We start from the raw sequence: 21,355 nt of genomic DNA, 5'->3' as shown, positions 1-21,355 counted from the left end.
TGCAGAGCGGTGCCCACTTCCAGCCTTAGCCCAGCTGCCCGGAGCACTGATCCTGAGCCGCTGGAGTCTTCAGAACTGGAAGTATTTACAGTCATTCACTGTACTCTACCAGATATGTGAATGTGTGTTGTGGTGGAGGGCGTGATTGCCTGCTAAGGTGTGGGAAGGCGGGATCCAGGGGGCCCAAGTAAATTTTTGCCCATGGTCCAATCAATATTAAAGACTGCCCTGTCCAATATTGATGATACATGTTTAAAAACATGGGCAATGGGCTATACCTGAAACGTTAAGGCCTGCCTGTTATTTCAAGTGACGTTTCAGAATTGGCTGCCATGAGTGTGTACATGAGAAATAACACTATATCTGGCCATTATGACTTGTATGTTGCAATTATCACTAGTCCACCCCCCGCCACCATGTAGGCTTTCTCTCTAATTTGCAAGTATTCCCATAGTCAGTTGGTGGAGTCTTGCTGTTAGTGTCTCCCATTCACAGCAGATGCAGAGAAGAAGACATTGTGCTCCTCTACCGTGCTGTAGCACACAGCAAGGGGCAGTGTAGCTGTGACTCCAGTACTGGGGTAAGATAGAAAATGTACTAGAATCTGCAGCGACATCTCTGCGTATCTGCTTGCTGTCTTCCTCTAGCAACTTAGGCCCCTTTCACACGAGCGTGGCGGATTAGGTCCGGATGTTTTCAGTGAAACTCGCACCATTTTGTAAGCAAGTTCAGTCAGTTTTATTTGCAATTACGTTCAGTTATTCAGTTTTTTCCATGCAGGTGCAATGCGTTTTGATGCGTTTTTCACGCACGTGATAAAAAAAATAATAAATAAATAAGGTTTACAAACAACATCACTTAGCAACCATCACTGAAAAACGTATTGCATAGTAACATAGTTTATAAGGCCTGTTATCCTGCAAGTTGATCCAGAGGAAGGCAAAAAAAAAACTGTTGGGTAGAAGCCAATTTTCCCTACTTAAGGGGGAGAAAAAAATCCTCCCCGACTCAGGCAATCTTCCAGAAATACTTCCAGGTCCTTCTTGAACTCTTTTAGTGAACGTACCGTCACCACCTCCTCAGGCAGAGAGTTCCATAGTCTCACTGCTCTTACAGTAAAGAATCCTCTTTTATGTTTGTGTACAAACCTTCTTTCCTCCAGACGCAGAGGATGTCCCCTTGTCACAGTCCTGGGGATAAATAGATTATGGAGGAGATCTCTGTACTGACCCCTGATATATTTATGTATAGTTCTTAGTACTTTCCTCAGTTGTCTTTTTTTTCCTAAAGTGAATAACCCTAATTTTGATCTATCAGGGTACTGTAGTCTACCCATTCCAGTTATTACTTTAGTTGCCCTCCTCTGAACCCTCTCCAGCTCTATGTCTGCCTTGTTCACAGGAGTCCAGAACTGTACACGGTACTCCATGTGTGGTCTGACTAGTGATTTTGTAAAGTGGTAGGACTGTTCTCGTCATGGGGATCTATGGCCCTTTTGATGCAACCCGTTATCTTATTGGCCTTGGCAGCAGCTGCCTGACACTGTTTTTTGCAGCTTAGTTTGCTGTTTATTAAAATTCCTAGATCCTTTTCCATGTCAGTGTTACCGAGTGTTTTACCATTTAGTATGTACGTGTGACTTGCATTATTCCTTCCCATGTGCATAACTTTACATTTGTCAGTGTTAATCAACCAATATTAACCGGACAGAATAAATCTAAAAAAAACTGACCAACAAGGAGCCATAATTATCACCAAACAAATGAACATGACTTTCGTATATATGAAAATCCAAAAAAGCTTTATTATAAATATACATAAACAATACATACATATGTAATAAAAAAGGCAGCACAAGGCGGGACACACGGATGAGAAACGGGACCCAAGGAGAGGCCGGGAGAGCAGCACACCAAAGGACAGGGAAAAAGAATGCTGACTAGAAAAACATACTAGAGAACCTCATGGCAACAACGCCCCAAACAAAATACAAGAGAGGCGATTGTAAGAATATTGAGGTTTGGTGAAAGAACAAAATAAGCATACCCTGAATGAAGTGTCGATCTCTCGGCCGACTCCTGACCAAACACCGTTTCGCCAGTAGACCTGGCTTCTTCTGGGGATGTATGTATGTATTGTTTATGTATATTTATAATAAAGCTTTTTTTGGATTTTCATATATACAAAAGTCATGTTTATTTATTTGTCAGTGTTAAACCTCATCAGCCACTTCTCTGCCCAAGCCTCCAATCTATCCAGATCGCTCTGTAGCAGTATACTGTCCTCTTCAGTGTTAATTACTTTACACAGTTTAGTGTCATCTGCGAAAATTTATATTTTACTGTGCAAGCCTTCTACAAGATCATTAATAAATATATTGAAGAGAATAGGGCCCAATACTGACCCCTGAGGTACTCCACTAGTGACAGTGACCCAATCTGAGTATGTACCATTAATAACCACCCTCTGTTTTCTATCATTGAGCCAGTTACTTACCCACATACAGACGTTTTCTCCCAGTCCGAGTATTCTCATTTTATATACTAACCTTTTGTGTGGTACAGTGTCAAATGCTTTGGAGACGTCCAGATATACTACATCCATTGATTCGCCGCTGTCAAGTCTAGAACTTACCTCCTCATAGAAACTGATTTAACCCCTTAAGGACCCATGACGTACCGGTACATCATGAGTTTAAAATGAGATTGCGGCGCTGCGGGGGTTAATCATTCAGCTGGCATCCTGTCACAACGCCGGGGGGAGGGGGTCATGTGACCCCCCCCCCCCCCCCCCCGTATCGGTGATCGCAGCAAACCGCAGGTCAATTCAGACCTGCGGTTTGCTGCGCTTTCTGACGATTCTAATCATACTTTAAAATGCCCCAAATAAAGTTTTATTAACCCCCCCGCACCCCTGAATGATTTTATGTGGGCGGGGGGGGGGGATTAATAAAACTTTATTTGGGGCATTTTAAAGTTTGATTAGAATCGGTGATGCAATGTCAGCCGCTTAACCCTTTCCTTACGGACCGCTGTATGGAAAAGGATAACAGCTCAGGGTGCACCCTCCCTCTCCCATCGGGGGCTGCTGTGCCTTTGCAGCCCCCCAATGGAGAGGGAGAGAGCCCCCCGACAGCCCCGTCCTTACCCTTCCCCGTCTGCGCAGTTGTGGCTACAACTGAGCAGACGGGGAAGGTTCCCATGGAAACAGGACGCCTTCTCTGGCATCCTGCTGTCCATGGTGCTGAATAGATCTGTTCAGACAAAGTGTAAGTAAAATACAGTACAGTACCCTATATAGGGTACTGTACTGTATTATACAGACATCAGACCCACTGGATCTTCAAGAACCAAGTGGGTCTGGGTCAAAAAAAAGTGGAAAAAGTTAAGATAAAAAAAACAACACATTTATCACTGAATAAAAATAAAAAATACACTGCACATTTTAGGTATCGCCGCGTCCGTAATGACCTGATGTATAAAACGGTCATGTTACTTTCCCCGCACGGTGAACGCCATAAAAACTATGAGAAAATTGAAATTTTGCCAACCTTACTTCCCCAAAAAGGTAATAAGTGATCAAAAAAGTTGCATGTATGCCAAAATAGTTCCAATCAAACCGTCATCTCATCCCGCAAAAATCATACCCTACCCAAGATAATCGCCCAAAAACTGGAAAAACTATGGCTCTTAAACTATGGAAACACTAAAACATGATTTTTTTTTTTGTTTAAAAAATTAAATCATTGTGTAAAACTTAAATAAATAAAACAAAAAAGTATACATATTAGGTATCGACGCGTCCGTATCGACCGGCTCTTTAAAAATATCACATGACCTAACCCCTCAGATGACCACCGTAAAAAGTTAAAATAAAAACCATTTAAAAAAAGCCATTTTTTGTCAACTTACGTCACAAAAAGTGTAATAGCAAGCGATCAAAAAGTCATATGCACCCCAAAATAGTGCCAAACTGTCATCTCATCCCGCAAAAAATGAGACCCTACTTAAGATAATTGCCCAAAAACTGAAAAAACAATGGCTCTTAGACTATGGAGACACTAAAACATTTTTGTTTTTGTTTTAAAAATGAAATTGTGTAAAACTTGCATAAATAAAAAAATTGTATACGTATTAGGTATCGCCGCGTCCGTGACAACCTGCTCTATAAAATGACCACATGATCTAACCTGTCAGATGAATGTTATAAATAACAACAAAAAAGTGCCAAAAAATCTATTTCTTGTTACCTTGCCGCACAAAAAGTGTAATATAGAGCAACCAAAAATCATATGCACCCTAAACTAGTACCCAAAAAACTGCCACCCTATCCCGTAGTTTCTAAAATGGGGTTACATTTTTGGAGTTTCTACTCAGGGGGCCTTCAAATGGGACATTTTGGGTGTCAAAAAAAACCCAGTCCAGCAAAATCTGTCTTATAAAAACCGTATGGCATTCCTTTCCTTCTGCGCCCTGCCGTGTGCCTGTACAGCAGTTTACGACCACATATGGGGTGTTTCTGTAAACTACAGAATCAGGGCCATAAATAATGAGTTTTGTTTGGCTATTAACCCTTGCTTTGTAACTGGAAAAAAAATATTAAAATGGAAAATCTGCCAGAAAAGTGAAATTTTGAAATTGTATCTCTATTTTCCATTAAATCTTATGCAACACCTAAAGGGTTAACAAAGTTTGTAAAATCATTTTTGAATACCTTGAGGGGTGTAGTTTCTTAGATGGGGTCACTTTTATGGAGTTTCTACTCTAGGGGTGCATCAGGGGGGCTTCAAATAGGACATGGTGTCAAAAAACCAGTCCAGCAAAATCTGGCTTCCAAAAACCATACGGTGCACCTTTCCCTCTACGCCCCGCCGTGTGGCCGTACAGTAGTTTACGGCCCTATATGGGGTATTTCTGTAAATGGCAGAGTCAGGGCAATAAAGATAGTCTTGTTTGGCTGTTAACCCTTGCTTTGTTAGTGGGAAAAAATGGGTTAAAATGGAAAATCTGCCAAAAAAGTGAAATTTTGAAATTGCATCTCTATTTTCCATTAAATCTTATGCAACACCTAAAGGGTTAAAACAAAGTTTGTAAAATCAGTTTTGAATACCTTGAGGGGTGTAGTTTTATAGAATGGAGTTATTTTTGGACGGTTTCTATCATGTAAGCCTCACAAAGTGACTTCAGACCTGTAGTGGTCCCTAAAAATTGGGTTTTTGTAAATTTCTGAAAAATTTCAAGATTTGCTTCTAAACTTTTAAGCCTTGTAACATCCCCAAAAAATAAAATATCATTCTCAAAAATTCAAAAGTGAAGTAGACATATGGGGAATGTAAAGTCATAACAATTTTTGGGGGTATTACTATGTATTACAGAAGTAGAGAAACTGAAACTTTGAAATTTGCTAATTTTTCCAAATTTTTGGTAAATTAGGTTTTTTTTTTTATGCAAAAAAAATATTTTTTTTTACTTCATTTTACCAGTGTCATGAAGTACAATATGTGACGAAAAAATATTCTCAGAATGGCCTGGATAAGTCAGTGTTTTAAAGTTATCAGCACTTAAAGGGACACTGGTCAGATTTGCAAAAAAATGGCCGAGTCCTTAAGGTGAAATAGGGCTGAGTCCTTAAGGGGTTAAATTAGTTTTGCATGACCGATCCCTCATATGAAACCATGCTGATATGGCGTTTTTTGATTATTTCAGTTGAGATGCTCTAAGATAGCATCTCTTAGAAAACCTTCAAACAGTTTGTTTTTTGACTCTTTTTGAATATTGGCACCACATTTGCCATGCGTCAATCCTGTGGGACATTCCCTGTCAGTATAGAGTCTGTAAATATCAGAAATAAGGGTCTGGCTATGACATTACTTAGAGGGGTTGTCCGGGTTCAGAGCTATACAGAGAGACAAAAGTTTTTAGTTTTTTCCAAGTTGACAGATTAGGCTACTTTCACACTTGCGTTCGGGGCTCCGCTTGTGAGTTCCGTTTGAAGGCTCTCACAAGCGGCCCCGAACGGATCCGTACTGCCCTAATGCATTCTGAGTGGATGTGGATCCGCTCAGAATGCATCAGTCTGACACCGTTTGTCCTCCGCTCCGCTCAGCAGGCGGACACCTGAACGCTGCTTGCAGCCTTTGGCTGTGCGGGCATGCTGGGAGTTGTAGTTTTGCAACAGCTGGAGGCACACTGGTTGGGAAACACTGGTCTAACACACTTTTTTTCTGTGCTGGCTTCTGGCAGTTTGGTTTGGAAAAAACTTTGTTCCAGTCTGCCTAGGCTCTGGCTCACCATTCTCCAAATATCTTAAAGGGGTTATCCTGGAAAAGATAACTACTTATGTTCAGAATAGGTCATCATTATCCCATCAGTGGGGGTCCAAGTCCCAGCATCCCCGTCGATCAGCTGTTTCAGGGAGCTACTATGCTCACCAGAGCTCTGGCGACCGATGCAGGCTCCCGACAGCTTTCCAAGGACAGCGCCAGACATCGTATAGTGGCAGTTCTTGGTATTGCAGCTTAGCCTCATTGATTCGAATGGGGGTAAGCTGCAACTCGGCCATGTAATCGATGTATAGTGATGTCACTGGCCTAGGAAGAGGCTGCAGTGGTCCTGGCCTCTTCTAAAAGCTGATCGGTGGGGGTCCCAGGTGTAGCACCCCCACAGGTCTGATACTGATGACCTATCCTGAAGATAAGTCAGAAATATATTTTCCTGGATAACCCCTTTAACTCTGTCTTTATTAGGACATGTCACAAAGTAACAAAAAGTGAAACACTTCTTCATAGTTATGGCAGGGGTGGTGGTGATGGAAGTTTGAACCTGAGTGGTTATGTTCCTTACAGTAATGGTATTTTGCATGATTCTTATCAAAGTGATGGCTTGATATTGTAAGGGATTCTCAGTCACGGTATAGCCGGGGTGCAGCTCATCTTTGTATGGTTTGGAGAATGAAAACTATAGAATGTGCCTGGCCTTTTCTGCCCTTTGCCTTTTTTTTACCTCTTGGGAAATGTGTGCAAATTGTTCTCCAGAATTTGTTAGGCGGGGGAGCGTTATCAGGGGCACAGCATAGTACTCACGCAACATATATTTGTGGATGCTCCGGGGGTGAGCTGTTTGGAGATGCTGCGTTCTCCACAAAACGGGGCCGAGCGAGATAAGGCGGAAGCATGACTGTGCAGATAATCGGATAGGGAAACTGGAAGCTGCAATCAATGTCTCCCACTGACTGTGAATTGTGTTCAGAGGCATGAAGTTTCCATTGCAGTCATAATGCACAAATATGTGCTTTTGTCAAGTGGATTTCCTAGTCCATTACTATTTATGCACGATTATCTGTGTGTGTATATGTATATATATATGTCCAAAGGTTGTGAGCAGCACAGCAGAGAATTTTGTAACCGAGTGCCAGCGGCTGTGAGAGGCGATCCAACTTCCAAAAACACGTCGCTGCTTGAGAAGTCCCAGCAAGAAGACTGAAATGTTGCAGTCTGGTGATTAAAACCCATTTTATTTAATTTACTCCCTGGAAGTGCCGTGGAATTCTTCTCTTGTTAAAAATAAAAAATAAATATACAAAAAATATATAAAAATATAATATATATATATTTTAGTGTCTGAGAGATACAGTTATGCTGATTGATTTGCTGTTTTTTGGATACTATGCTAAAGTGAGCTGCATTTCAAAGGTTGGTAGAATGGACCTCGCTGTGAAATGTTCCAGTGCATTGTGTAAAGCAAAGTTGTGTTACCTGTCATGAAAACAGCATGTCAGATTCACACAAAAGAGCGCTCTAAAATGCCATTTCGAATCTCGTGGCATACAGGCTCTTTGTAAGTTTAGCCTTAGTTGTACACTATACAGCCCCGCTTTCATGTTGTTGTTTTTATTATTGAAGCTGAAAATGTATTGATGAAATGTGCCTTTTATAGTTTTATACAAAAATTTTTGCTGCTATTCCTAATGTTTTTTTAAAGTTGGATATCTGTCTGTCCGATCAACAATCTGTGAGTTGTCTATCGTCTGTCTTATCTATGTACAGTCTTATTAAACTTTAGATTTCAAGGGACATGTCCGCTCCTCTATTGTTCCTCCTGTAACGTTATGAATAACGTGGTACAATCCCGCCTGTTAATGGGAGCATGTCTTCAGCCCCTTAAAGCTTTTATGACCTATCCGCTGTTAGATTGTTTGGGGTCTGACCACAGGGAACCTCACTAATCACCATATTTAGCTATGGAGATATGCCTAGAACCTGACGGTAGCAGTCAGCTGAGGCAGTAGGCACACATCGGGAGCCAACCCTGGGACTGGGCAGAGTGAGTAGCACTAATATAGGCACAGATGCAGCAGAGTTAAGTCAGTCATAACACGTTAACTCCTGTAGATGTGTTAACCCTTTAACTCTGCTACTTTTGTATGTCATGATATCAGATGTCGGATAGCCAAGCTCTGTACTCTGCTGTCGCTGCAGCTCCCATAGAAATTAACGGAGCGACCACCACCTGTTCCACCCAGTCTCTCTGTCCACTTCAGAGGGCTCCACAGGGTATGGGCTCCGTTCTTGTGATCAGTAGGGGTCCCAGCTATCGAACTTTCGATACCCAGGTGATACTTTTGTACACGGATCGCTACAATACCGGAATTTATTTTCCAATACAGCCTAGTATCTCTTAGAGAACATGGCAAGCGCTGCCCTGGACGCACACCATGAAGGGCGTCCCTCCCCACTGTGACTCAGCCGCCACTGCCACCAATGAGGAGAGGGGAGGGGCTGTGCCACCGATGAAAATAACTAACATTACTATAATACTGAGGAGGGTGGCCCGTTAACACTGCACCACCTATGCATATAATTAACCCTTAAATACAAACTTGGGCTGCGGGGGCTGACTGTAACACACAACCGGAACCTGTCACCGTGATTTGGGGTATAGAGCTGAGGACATGGGTTGCTGGATGGCCGCTAGCACATCCGCAATACCCAGTCCCCATAGCTCTGTGTGCTTTTATTGTGTTAAAAAATTTTATTTGACACATATAGATATTAACCTGAGATGAGTCCTGTCCCTGACTCGTCTGAGGTTAATTTGCATATGTATCAAATCGTTACACAATTTACACAATAAAAGCACACAGAGCTTTGGGGACTGGGTATTGTGGATGTACTAGTGGCCATCTAGCAACCCATGTCCTCAGCTCTATACACAAAATCCCGGTGACGGGTTCCCTTTAATGACAGAGAATGGCGATCCCACCGAACCCCTTCAATTAACCCCTCAGGGACAGCCCCTTTATGAGCATTATGGTTCCTTATTGTCTCTCCAATGATTATTTTATGCTTTTTGTAAGTGGGGGGCACATTTTCTGCCATTGCTCATCCTTTTTACGGGAAAATACGGAAAACGATAAAACAGTGTATATTTGAAATATAGTTGTGAATAGCAGTATTCACCAGCATTGGTTTAGCATTTAGTGTTTTACAGTAATGAAAATAAAAAACACGTGAATTTCGCCTCAGTCAGTAAAATTTCACCTTCTATGGGACGGCTCCCTCCTATGCAATTGATTAGTAAGGAGCCGTCCCATAGAAGTGAATTGGACGGCTTGTAATTACACCTGCTCACCGCTGCGATGGCGAGCAGGTAAACAATAAAGGGAAGGCTACGCTCGCATGGAGCGCTGCCTTCTCTTCAACCAGCTGATCGTGGGGATGCCAGGTGTCAGACCCCTGCCAATCTGATATTGATTACCTTTCCTGAGGATAGCTCATCAATATTAAAATCCAGGAAAACCCCTTTAAGGACCAGAGCTGATGAACAGACTGACTAAGGCTACTTTCACACTGCCATTTCTGGGTCCGCTTGTGAGATCCGTTTCAGGGCTCTCACAAGTGGCCCAAAACAGATCAGTTTAGCCCCAATGCATTCAGAATGGATAAGCCTCCGTTCAGAATGCATCAGTTTGCCTCCGTTCAGCCTCCATTCCGCTGTGGAGGTGGACACCAAAACTCTTTCAGTGTTTTGATGTCCGTCTGATGAAACTGAGCCAAACGGATCCGTCCTGACTTACAATGTAAGTCAATGGGGACGGATCCGTTTTTACTGACACAATATGGTGCAATTGAAAACTGATCTGCCTCCCATTGACTTTCAATGTAAGTCAAAACGGATCCGTTTACATTATCATGGACAAAAATAAATAAAAAATGAGTGTTGCCAGCTTAACTTTTATAAAATATATTTATTGGCCTATAGTAGTTTGGGGTGAGACTGGCAGGGTTTTTCAATGTTCTTACAATGTCGGGTAAGCTTTGGAGAATTGATCTTTGGTGTAGTGGGTAATGCTAAGAATTGTACTTTGCAGATGGGGGTAAAGAAGTTCTCTCCATGCACCAAGTCCTGCAGTACTTACTAAGGAGTAACAAGGCTTTAGTGCCGGAAGAAGAGATTGCAAACATGCTCCAGTGGGAGGAACTTGAATGGCAGAAGTATGCAGAAGAATGTAAAGGAATGATTGTCACCAACCCCGAAATGGTAATTTTTCATACATAAATGGTTATCTTGTTCATAGTCTCCGTAGAGTGCTACTCTTGGTTACCATGGAGAGTCTTCTAGGAAAATGAGTTTACAAGGTGTATGGCCTAAACCAGGGCTTCACCAGTGGACCAAGGTGATTTTTGGGCCTCACCAGACAGACCGAAGCAATCCCTATTTCACAATTTACCTTTTGTTTGTACTCCATGCCTGGGATTCTGCTTCTTCTGAGTCTTTGTTTCCTGAGCTCAATATCACATTAAGTACAAAGGAGTCAATTAGAGATGGCTAAACCAGAGACTATGGAGCCATAGACTGTGCAGTTTATAATGACTTCTATGAGAATGCTTTCTCCAGCTGTGCTTCACCAATACAGTTTGAGGAGCACTGGTCTAAGCCAACACAGCAAAGGTACCCTGGTAGATGCATTTCTTTCCAAAAGGGGTTGTCTCACTTCACCAAATAGCATTTATTATGTAGAGAAAGTTAATACAAGCCACTTACTAATGTATTGTTATTGTCCATATCGCCTCCCTTGCTAGCTGTATTCATTTTTCCATCACATTATACACTGCTCATTTCCATGGCTACGACCACTCTGCAATCCAGCAACGGTGGCCGTGCTTGCACACGGTAGGAAAAATCACTAGCCTATGATCACTACCATGGCATTTTTCAATAGTGTCCAAGCATGACCACCGCTGATGGGTTGTAGGGGGGTCGTAACCATGGAGACGAGCAGTATATAATGTGATGGAAAAATGAATCCAGCCAGCAAAGGAGGCAATATGGACAATCACAATACATTAGTAAGTGCCTTATATTAACTTTCTCTACATGATAAATGCCATTTGCAGAAGTAAGAATACCCCTTTAATATTTTTAAGCCAAGTAATCACTACTCAAAGGGAATGCACAGCATGAGGACAGTGTAAGTGCCCCCTAGGGTCCAGATACGAGCGGTTGAGGACATAGGAGATACAAAGCTCTCGGCATGATGCTGTATATAGTGTGTAATGTATCACATGCACTTGGTTTTGCTCTTTGCTAACAGACTGTCTTGCTCTATGCTCTTATTTTACATCAGTTTGACGGTTTTAGATCAATGTGATGTTTATCTATGCAGTTCATTAATATTTTCTCCGAAAACGATCACTCTAAAAAGCTCCATAGTTTGGCCCTTGCTCCTGTCCCCTGGGACAACATTGACGTTTTCTACACCTTCATTGTATTCCAGCTGACATTGAAAAAAGAGCTGTGAAATCTCTAGAACGACTTCCTAGGGCTCTTTTACTCCAGCTAAAGAGCAGTTTTGACAGACCTTCAACCCCTGCAGTTCTGTATGAATGATATGCTAACACAGGGATAATTATTCTCCTGCTACTGTTAACTACTTCATTATTATTTTAATTTGCAGAAACCAAGCTCAGTTCGAATTGATCAGCTTGACCGGGAGCAATTTAATCCAGAAGTAATTACGTTCCCTATTATTGTCCATTTCGGTATAAGACCTGCCCAGCTCAGCTATGCCGGAGACCCACAGTAAGTTCTTGCTGGTCGTATGTGTGGCCATTATTGGCTTTTATTATCCAAACCACGGATCAGCAACCTTTGGCACCTACAGCTGCTGTGAAACTACAACTGCCAGCATGCACACTTACTTGGCTGTTTTTGTAACTCCCACAGCAGTGAAAGGAGGATTCTGGGAGTTGTAGTTTCAGAACAGCTGGAGGTTGCTGATCCCTGATCTACACATTGAACATATGAGTAAATGTGTGCAATGATTATCTTGAATATGAATAGATAATCTAATGAGTATGAAATCAAAACGAAATAACCAATCAGTGGTCAGCTTTAATTTCTTAAAGGGGTTTTCTCAACACTAACGTTTATCAACTGTCCACGTGATAGTTGATAAATGTATGATTGCTAGTAGTGTTGAGCGAACTTGTGTTTTAAGCTCGGCGTCTAAAGTTTGGGTGATCGAAGAATCGCCTTATGGATTCTAAATTCCGTTATGGTCCTTGGTAGCGGAATCCATAATTCGATTCTTTGATAGCCCAAACTTTAGATGCCGACCTTGAAACACAAGTTCGCTCAACACTAATTGCTAGTGGTTAGACCACTGGGACTCCCTTCAGCCACGACAACAGGGGTCCCCTATGGAAATGCAGTGGTGGTGTGCATGTGTGACCACTGCTTCGTTAAAGGGGTTGTGCAACCCCAGTATATTGATGACCTATCCTCAGAATAGGTCATCAATATCAGATTAGTCGGGGGACCCCTGCTAATCAGCTGTTTGAAGAGCTCTCTTCACTGTTTGACTGCATGCCATGTAGATTGTAGCGGTGGTGCGGTGTAACTACAACTTCTACTTGCATTACAGGTTAGCACGTAGTTAAACAGTCAAGAAGGATGTGATGCGTCAGACCCCCACTGATATATTGATGACCAAAACCCTTTTGAAGGTCATCTATCACCCCGACTTTGGACCATTATCTATAGTATTACATGGAGACCACACAGGAGTCCTCTCCATTATGTTGGTACACAACAGCAGTCCTGACTGGGTATTTCAGTGCAGCTCTGAAACCGGGGGCAGTAGGAAAATAAAATATATTCGGATTCATCTGCAGTACTAGGCATTGTATTACTGTAGACAGCAGCCCAAAATCAGGTTGACAGATTCTCTTTAAATCTGTCATGGGCAACCAAGTCCGCTTTTACACTAGCCAAATAAATTGGGCCTTTTTTATTTAAAAAAAAAAACAAGCTCAAGCATAATGTTAGAAAGGACAGAAGTCTTGCATGTACTCCGCTGCCGTGGAAACCAAGATTGGATACAAGAAGTAAACAGATTTCCTCACTTATTACTAGAATTATATCATAGAAAATATTGATTTGCTTCTCACCTAGCAGACTGATAAATACACACCTACAAGCTGATCAATGTGGATTATCCCTTTTGATTTAGATATGTGCAGTACATCTTTGTGGGGTTACACATTGGAGTAGCTCCCAGAAGAACTAGTCTGGCGTCCGTATTAAGTGAGGTTATATCCATCTTGCGTTTTATTGAGTTTGTGTTAGGTTGCGTTTCCGAGGAGTAATATTATGGAGACTATGTGGTAAGATGACATACAACACATCACCGTATGGCGGCTATACCACCTAACATCTGTAAACGTCTGACTTTAATTCTAAGGGAAAGTCAGTGCTGGAAATAGAGATAGATAGGAAGGTGCAAGCATTTCTGCTGTTTGCGTTACGGTATATAGAAGATTGTAGAAGACTCATATTGTATGTGACCTCATAGGTGGAGTTTTTCACCACATATGCCGTAAATGGCTAATACTTGTAGGCCCCACCTTTGTGCTGTTTTTATATAGTAAAAAAACAAAAAAAAGTAAACTTTGGGCTTTCGGTAAAATGGTGGTCTATGGGTCTATTTAATTTATGGCACGTCCTATCGCATACGGTAAACGCACACTGCAGATGCGATGTGAAAAGATCCTAACATGGGGTTTCATAATAAACCCAGTTGCCCTTCAGCCCCCACTAGGAGTGATTCATGCATAGAGATGTATATTGCTGGCATTGAACCCAGTGGCAGTAGTGGTTAATTATTTAAAGGTGTTGTCCCACCAAAAATATTCTACATTTTTCAAACCAGCACTTGTATCTGAATGTTGCTTTTGTAATTGGCCATGATTAAAGAGGGCATATTGCTAGGATATGCCCCCATCGTCTGCTAGGTGGGACCCGCACCTTCACCGAGAATAGAGCGGGGAAGATGGTGGCCAGAGGACCTTAGGTTTCTCCCCATAGTACTGAATGGGAGCACACCATGTTTGCGCGGCCACCGCTTCCATTCATTTTTATAGGGCTCGCTCGCCTTTTCGGGAGCCCCATAGAAATGAATGGAGGGAGGCTGCGCATGCGCAGTGAGCTCTCCACAGCTTTCGGGTCTCTGTTCTCGGTGTAGGTCCTAGCGATATGTCCCCGTTGTCTGAGATGGGAAGCCCCCTATAGCCAGTGAGCTAGTCAATAACATTTACCTCCATAGAGCCACCTGCTGTTCTCCTTATTTTTCTATCCACCTCAATAACATTACTGAGGAGGTCGCACCTGCTAGAAACTGTGACAGGCTTCATGCACACATCCGTAGTTTTTATCCGCGTTTCTTGTGGATCACACGCGGATACCTTCATTTCAATGGGACTGCAAAAGATACAAACAGCGAACCATGTGCTGTGGTTGCATCCGTATGTCCGTTCCCCGACCCAGTGAAAAATATAGAACATGTCCTATTCTTCGTTTTATGGACAAGAATAGGCATTTGTTACATACTACAGGACCTGCAGAAGGGAAAATGTGGGATGTACGTTTTTGGAGGATCCGTGAGACTTTACAGGCGGGAAGCGCACACCTCTGAGAGGACGTGGCCCCTGAGCTGCCAGCTTGGAATAAATCCAGCAGAGGAATTAGTGCACTGAATGGGGAGAGCTCTTGTTCCATATGAGGTACACGGCTGGTTCTAACTTTGTTAGAGAGACATTGTTATTTACTATATGATGTCTGTGTTTCATTTTTTACATTAGTAATTGGCTGGGATAGCCGCTTTAATTTGGCTATTCATCAACAGTACTAAACCCTCTGAGCCATTCATGTGAAGCCCAGTCACAAATCACAAGGGAGCAACTATGGTTTTGGAGCTTTCAAGGGGTTATCCAATATCATAAACAGCCCCCCCAATGTGCCGGGCCCCTCAGAGGGAATATACTTACCCTGCTCCCTGTGCCGCTCCTGGTCCCCGCACCGCCGTTGCTGCTTCTCCCTGTACACGGAGGAAAACCTCCGGTGTCAGGGAGAGCAGACAATGGCGGGGACTAGCCTCCCTAGCATTGCGGGGTAAGTATATTCCTTGTGAGGGGCCCGGCACATGGGGGGCTGTTTGTGAAATTGGATAACCCCTTTCAGTCTGATTTAAAATCAGTGATAAAAAAAAAAATGGGAAAATGAAATCCGTAAACTCCATCCCTGTGTGACTGCTTGCACTACTTCCCAGCAGTGACTACTAGTCATTAGTATGAGAAGGGCCAGATCTATATTAAGAGAAGTGGGTCATTTCCTAAATGTAATTGAATATATATATTAAGCATGGTACTACAAATTATAGAAAATGCAATCATTCTATAGAATCTCCTCACTGTCACGTCCAGGCTCATGTCCTTGTTCCCTCGGCCTTTGCTTGTCAGCCCCCGACCCCTTCTTATCACTGTATAGCGAGGCCTTTTTATTCTGCAGCTCGTGATCTGGAACGCTAAGAAAACACTGCAATTTATACTGATTACATACATTGAACTCCTGTTTACATATATTTGTCACTGTCTTGGCTTCAATAAAGTGTTTAATGAAGATTCATGTTCTTGTGCTAATTGTTTATTGAAAACTTTGAGAGACAAGAGCCTAATTATCCATGGCTAGTTAACAGCGGGGATTGTGCTGTAGGATAGAAAAGCCAGGTTAGAATGGTATGATACATAAACACGATTATTCAGCAAAATAAAGACAAATGGCATCACCGGCTAGGCGTACACCCATGGCAGGAGGAATGCCAGGCAGAGAATATATATATATACGTGCTTAGAAGTGGTGATTGCTCATGTCTGATGCTTTTAGCAGCATTGGTGTTTCTCATACTGATAAGGATTAGTTTAATTGCTTCTGGTTGACTCTGGCTTGTATAACACTGTCAGCTCCCTACCCTGGCGAGTACATGCCTGTTCTTCCCCAGGTTTACATATACTGCAGCTGGGCACAAATATGTACTTGGATACTGGAAGATCTCCCCCTGACCCTTATCTAGCAGTGTAATAGGCCTGTGCCTAAAACGCAGAGATACACAGTAAAATGCTCCAAGTATGATCTACTAACTAACCTTTTATTTAAGTTTAACGTTTCAAACAATTGTACTAAAACTGTTCATAATGGTTTATAATTATTTGGTGTAATATACTTCATTTCTTAAATATTTTTTTTGCCTTTACTTACAAAATTGGCATCAGGTTTGCGTGCCTTTAGTGCTTTGGAATATGTAGACTCTTACATGATATGTCAGCGTTGTACCGGTGTACGGATTCCACTGTGGGGCCGCAGGGAGCGCTGTACTGGCAGCAGCACACATCGCTGTCCCTGCCTGTGCTAGCACAGCTCTGCTAAAGCCTGACATAGCATCACTAACTGCTTCCCCGCAGTGAAATCCTTAGGGTCCATTCACACATCCGCAAAATGGGTCCGCATCGCGGAACGGGTGCACACCCATTCGTTTTCAATGGGGCCACAAAAGATGCGGACACCACACTTCAGTTCTGCGGCCCCGCCAAAAAATAAAACATGTCCTATTCTTGTCCACAGCCACGGACAAGAAAAGGCATTTCTATCATAGTGCCGGCCATGTGCAGTCCGCAAAATGCGGAACTTACATGACCGGTGTCCATGTTTTGCAGATCTGCAATTTTTTTTACCGCAAAACAGTTGCAAGATGTGTGAATGGACCCTTAGACTTTCAGATTCCAGAGCGCTTTAGGCCCCTATTGGGTTACTAAAACAAATATATTATATTGCAAAATTCAAGTATGAACCGTTTAGAATAGTTAAATACTTACTTAAAAGGATACGGATAGTTACCCTTTAATACAGTCATACGTTACCTTACCTCTGACGCCTCCAGGTCTGTTTCTTCCTCTGCTTTCCTAGTCTCTCTGCATGCACAGTTTGATCGCTCAGCCAGTGGTTGAAAGAGTGGTAATTTCCTGTGTGTCACGAGCGGCCCGACCCGGAAGCTGATAGTTTGTTTATACTATTGATTTATGGAAAAAATTAAGCAATAGTCACTCTTTAAATTCTCTTCCCATTTCCATACACCACTATAAGTAGTTATCAACTGGTCCTAAGCGAACTGACTTGGGCTACTGTCACATCTGCATTTTTGCTGGATTCGGCAGGGGATCAGCAAAAACGCATGCGGTCAATATTACAACCCTCTGCATCCGTATCGGGTTGTATTATCTCCACAATGAACAAGATGGATCCGGCACTAAAACCATTGTAAGGCTACTTTCACACTAGCGTTCGAGCGGATCCGTTCTGAACGGATCCGCTCATATTAATGCAGACGGTGGCTCCGTTCAGAACGGATCCGTCTGCATTATAACTTAGAAAAATTTTCTAAGCGTGAAAGTAGCCTGAGCGGATCCGTTCAGACTTCACTTTGAAAGTCAATGGGGGACGGATCCGCTTGAAGATTGAGCCATATGGTGTCATCTTCAAGCGGATCCGTCCCCATTGACTTCCATTATAAGTCGGAACGGATCCGCTCGCCTCCGCACGGCCAGGCGGACACCCGAACGCTGCTTGCAGCGTTCAGGTGTCCGCTCACTGAGCGGAGCGGAGGCTGAGCGCTGGCAGACGGATGCATTCTCGGTGGATCTGCCTTCACTGAGAATGCATTAGGGCCAGACAGCTGCGTTCAGGGCCGCTTGTGAGCCCCTTCAAACGGAACTCACGAGCGGACACCTGAACGCAGGTGTGAAAGGAGCCTTAGTCAATGGGTCCCAGTTCCTTTTTTTTTTTGTGTCCTAATAAACGGATCAGTCTTGATCAATATCCCATGCTGCACACAAAAACGCTGTTTGCAGTGGTTTTGTGTCCAGCATGAGAACGCAACGAACCAGAACGGAATGCGAAATCTGGTGCATTCCGTTCCAGTGTGTTCAGTTTGTCCCCTTTGACCATGCATGGGGACAAAACTAAAACGTTTTGATATCCTCTGCCTGATCTCAGAAATTGAAAGGAAACCGCAGCTGTGAAAGTAGCCTTATGCAAGTGTTGGTGATGGCACAGAGAACAGCGATTTTTGCTTACATTTTATTAACAATGGGTCAGGATTCACCACCCAAGAAAAACTGAAAAGTACTATTATAAAACCTATAAAAGGGACATCTGTGCTGTGGCCCGTTCATTCTTAGGATCTGTGGGGATCCTAGATATTTTCCATAACGTTATAGGATGGCATACTTTTTTAACTATGGATCTGTAAATAACATACCCATACCTGAGATTGCCTAAACCGTAACAATCTATACAGTAAGGCTCCTTTCACACGGGTGAGTATTCCGCGTGGGTGCAATGCGTGAGGTGAATGCATTGCACCCGCACTGAATCCTGACCCATTCATTTCATTGGGTCTGTGTACATGAGCGATATTTTTCACACGTCACTTGTGCGTTGCATGAAAATCGCAGCATGTTCTATATTCAGAGTTTTTCACGCAATGCAGGCCCCATAGAAATTAATGGGGCTGCGTGAAAATTGCGCGATTTTTCACCTTGGTTGCTAAGGAAACGAGGGATGAGAAACCCAGGATCCCATTTACTTTATTGTTTTCCATTATAACATGGTTATATAATGGAAAATAATAGCATTCTTTAATTCAGAATGCAAAGTCCAATGTCGGTAATAAAAACATTACTCACCTCATCCACTTGATCGCGCAGCCAGGATCCTCTTCTTGAAGTACCTGCAAAAAGGACCTTTACTGATGTCATCGCACTCACCATGTTAGTAAAACGGTAAGGGTTCGTTTACACGTCCGTATGTGTTTTGCGGATCTGCAAAACGTGGACACTGGCAATGTACGTTCCGAATTTTGCGGACCGCACATTGCCGGCACTCTCATAGAAATTGCCTTTTCTTGTCCTCAATTGTGGACAAGGATAGGACATGTTCGTTTTTTTTTTTTGCGGAACGGAAGTGGGGATCCGCAAATGCGGATGCAGACAGCACATTCCGCCCCCATTGAAAATGAATGGGTCCGCACCTGTTCCGCAAAATTGCAGAACGGATGCGGACCCATTTTGCGAACGTGTGAATGGACCCTAAGGGTATGGCCACAAGTGGCATACATACAGCTCATTGCTGACATTGGCATTGCATGTGGAAAATTGCCAACGTCTCATCCACACACTGCGGTAAACACCCGCTGTATAAAATGCAGGTTTTCAATCCGCAAGATTTAAGTTTGTCCTATTTTACCAGTTGCTTTCCACCACTCCAGTACAAAGCTTAAAGGGAACCTGTCACCAGTTTTATGGTGTCCTAACTAAGGGCAACATAAATAAGTGACTGATTCTCTTAGCAAAATGCTGGGTCACTTTCTTTAATTGACCCAGTCAATCTGCCAACATCTTATATTAAAAAGCTCCAGCTGATAATGATGAGTCCTGAATATTCATGAGCTCCTGACTCTCCCCGCCCACCTGCTGCTGAATTACAGTTTGTTTCCATATGAATCAGCAGCAGGTGGGCAGGGGAGTGGCTATAGCTCTGAATTAAATATACGCTGGACTCAATGACATCACGCTGAACTCGAATCGGCTCATTAGCATGCAGCATCTTTGTGTGTGTATTATGAGGTAACCATCTGTGACACCAGTAAGTGAATACATAGAAGGTACTTTTTAGTAGTTATTAATTGTATATAATTAGATTATAATCAAATATCCACATGACAGGTTCCCTTTAAGAGCTATGGAACACCCGCTGCAGAGCGCAAAAAACAGCCTGTTCAGGCAGATTTCAGCAAGAAGCTGGTAAGGTAGTAGCATTGGCCAGTAAGACCATGATAACTACTGAACAGAAAACTTCCTTGCTTGGCAAGTGAGGGATATTATCAGGTAAATTTATGGTTTGGAGGGATGCGCTCTTCAGCTGTCTCTTTCCAAATGAATTTTGGTCCATTAGCGTTTATAGAGCAAACCCTGCAGAGTGATTTCAGCAGCAGGACACTGGTTATTTATCTCCATTTTTACGTTCTACTAAAAGGCGCTCAATCCACATAATGTTTGCTGAAACTTTAGAAAAGAGCAGAAAGAAAAATGGCTCGCCACTGGAGAAAGTGAGACTACGACAGGGTGTCATTTACTTTTGATGGGAATGATAAAGTTCCAGGTGTACGGAACACATTCTACTTAGATTCAAATGGCCAGCGCTTTTAGAAATGTAGAATGAGTGACTGCAGCTTTTCTGTGAAACGTTTCATTTTACTACTAAGTGGGGACAAGCTGGGGTCATCAGCAGGAAAACAGTGATGCAAGAAAAAAGCTTCTCCATTGTCACTGGAGGATGTGCTTTATGACTCATAGAAAATGCTTCACTCCTGGCGAGTGCACATTTGAGAAAGTTCTCTCCACTGACCATCTCTTCACCTCTCCGCAGGTACCAGAAGCTATGGAAAAGCTACGTAAAACTGCGCCATCTACTGGCTAATAGCCCCAAAGTCAAACAAGCTGATAAGCAGAAATTGGTCCAGAGGGAGGTAAGCTTTATTTTTACCCACGGAGCACAATTAATGAGGCAGGTTTAGTCTCCGTTCAGCATGATATCCAGTGCTGTCATTTAAAACCCTAAGGAATACTCTGCAACTTACTCAGTACATGTTTCTGGGCTGGTGGAAAGATATTTAAAAGAAACCTGTTTTGCCTTTCAAATGACTGCACAAACCTCTTTCCACTTCCAGAAGTTTCTATTCTTGATCAGAATGGTTTGCTGGTATAATGCTAAAAAAATAGAATATTATATTTTATTTTTTTTGCCATGTACCTATAATAATTACCATCCCCCTCCTCAGATCTATAATATGCTGACTACGCGCTGCTGCTCGTTTCCCTTGTTCATATATCTTCCCACAAAACCATTAGACATTTGAATCCTCCAAAAAGTCTTCAATATGTGATCGCTGGCGCGTGCGATTTTGT

At 42.7% G+C, this 21,355-nt stretch overlaps 1 protein-coding gene across 1 annotated transcript in view; it reads left to right on the top strand.

The window, feature by feature from the left end:
• DROSHA (drosha ribonuclease III) overlaps positions 1 to 21,355 on the top strand; it is a 305,757-nt gene that overhangs the window by 88,919 nt on the left and 195,483 nt on the right. The window contains exons 13-15 of the mRNA XM_044293205.1: positions 10,369 to 10,538; positions 11,956 to 12,080; positions 20,817 to 20,916. Of these exons, the coding sequence (XP_044149140.1) occupies positions 10,369 to 10,538; positions 11,956 to 12,080; positions 20,817 to 20,916 (395 nt within the window). The remainder of the gene's footprint in view (positions 1 to 10,368; positions 10,539 to 11,955; positions 12,081 to 20,816; positions 20,917 to 21,355) is intronic.

This window comes from Bufo gargarizans, chromosome 5 (genome assembly GCF_014858855.1).
Source record: "Bufo gargarizans isolate SCDJY-AF-19 chromosome 5, ASM1485885v1, whole genome shotgun sequence".
NCBI lineage: Eukaryota > Metazoa > Chordata > Amphibia > Anura > Bufonidae > Bufo > Bufo gargarizans.
This window is presented reverse-complemented; position numbering and strand designations above follow the sequence as displayed.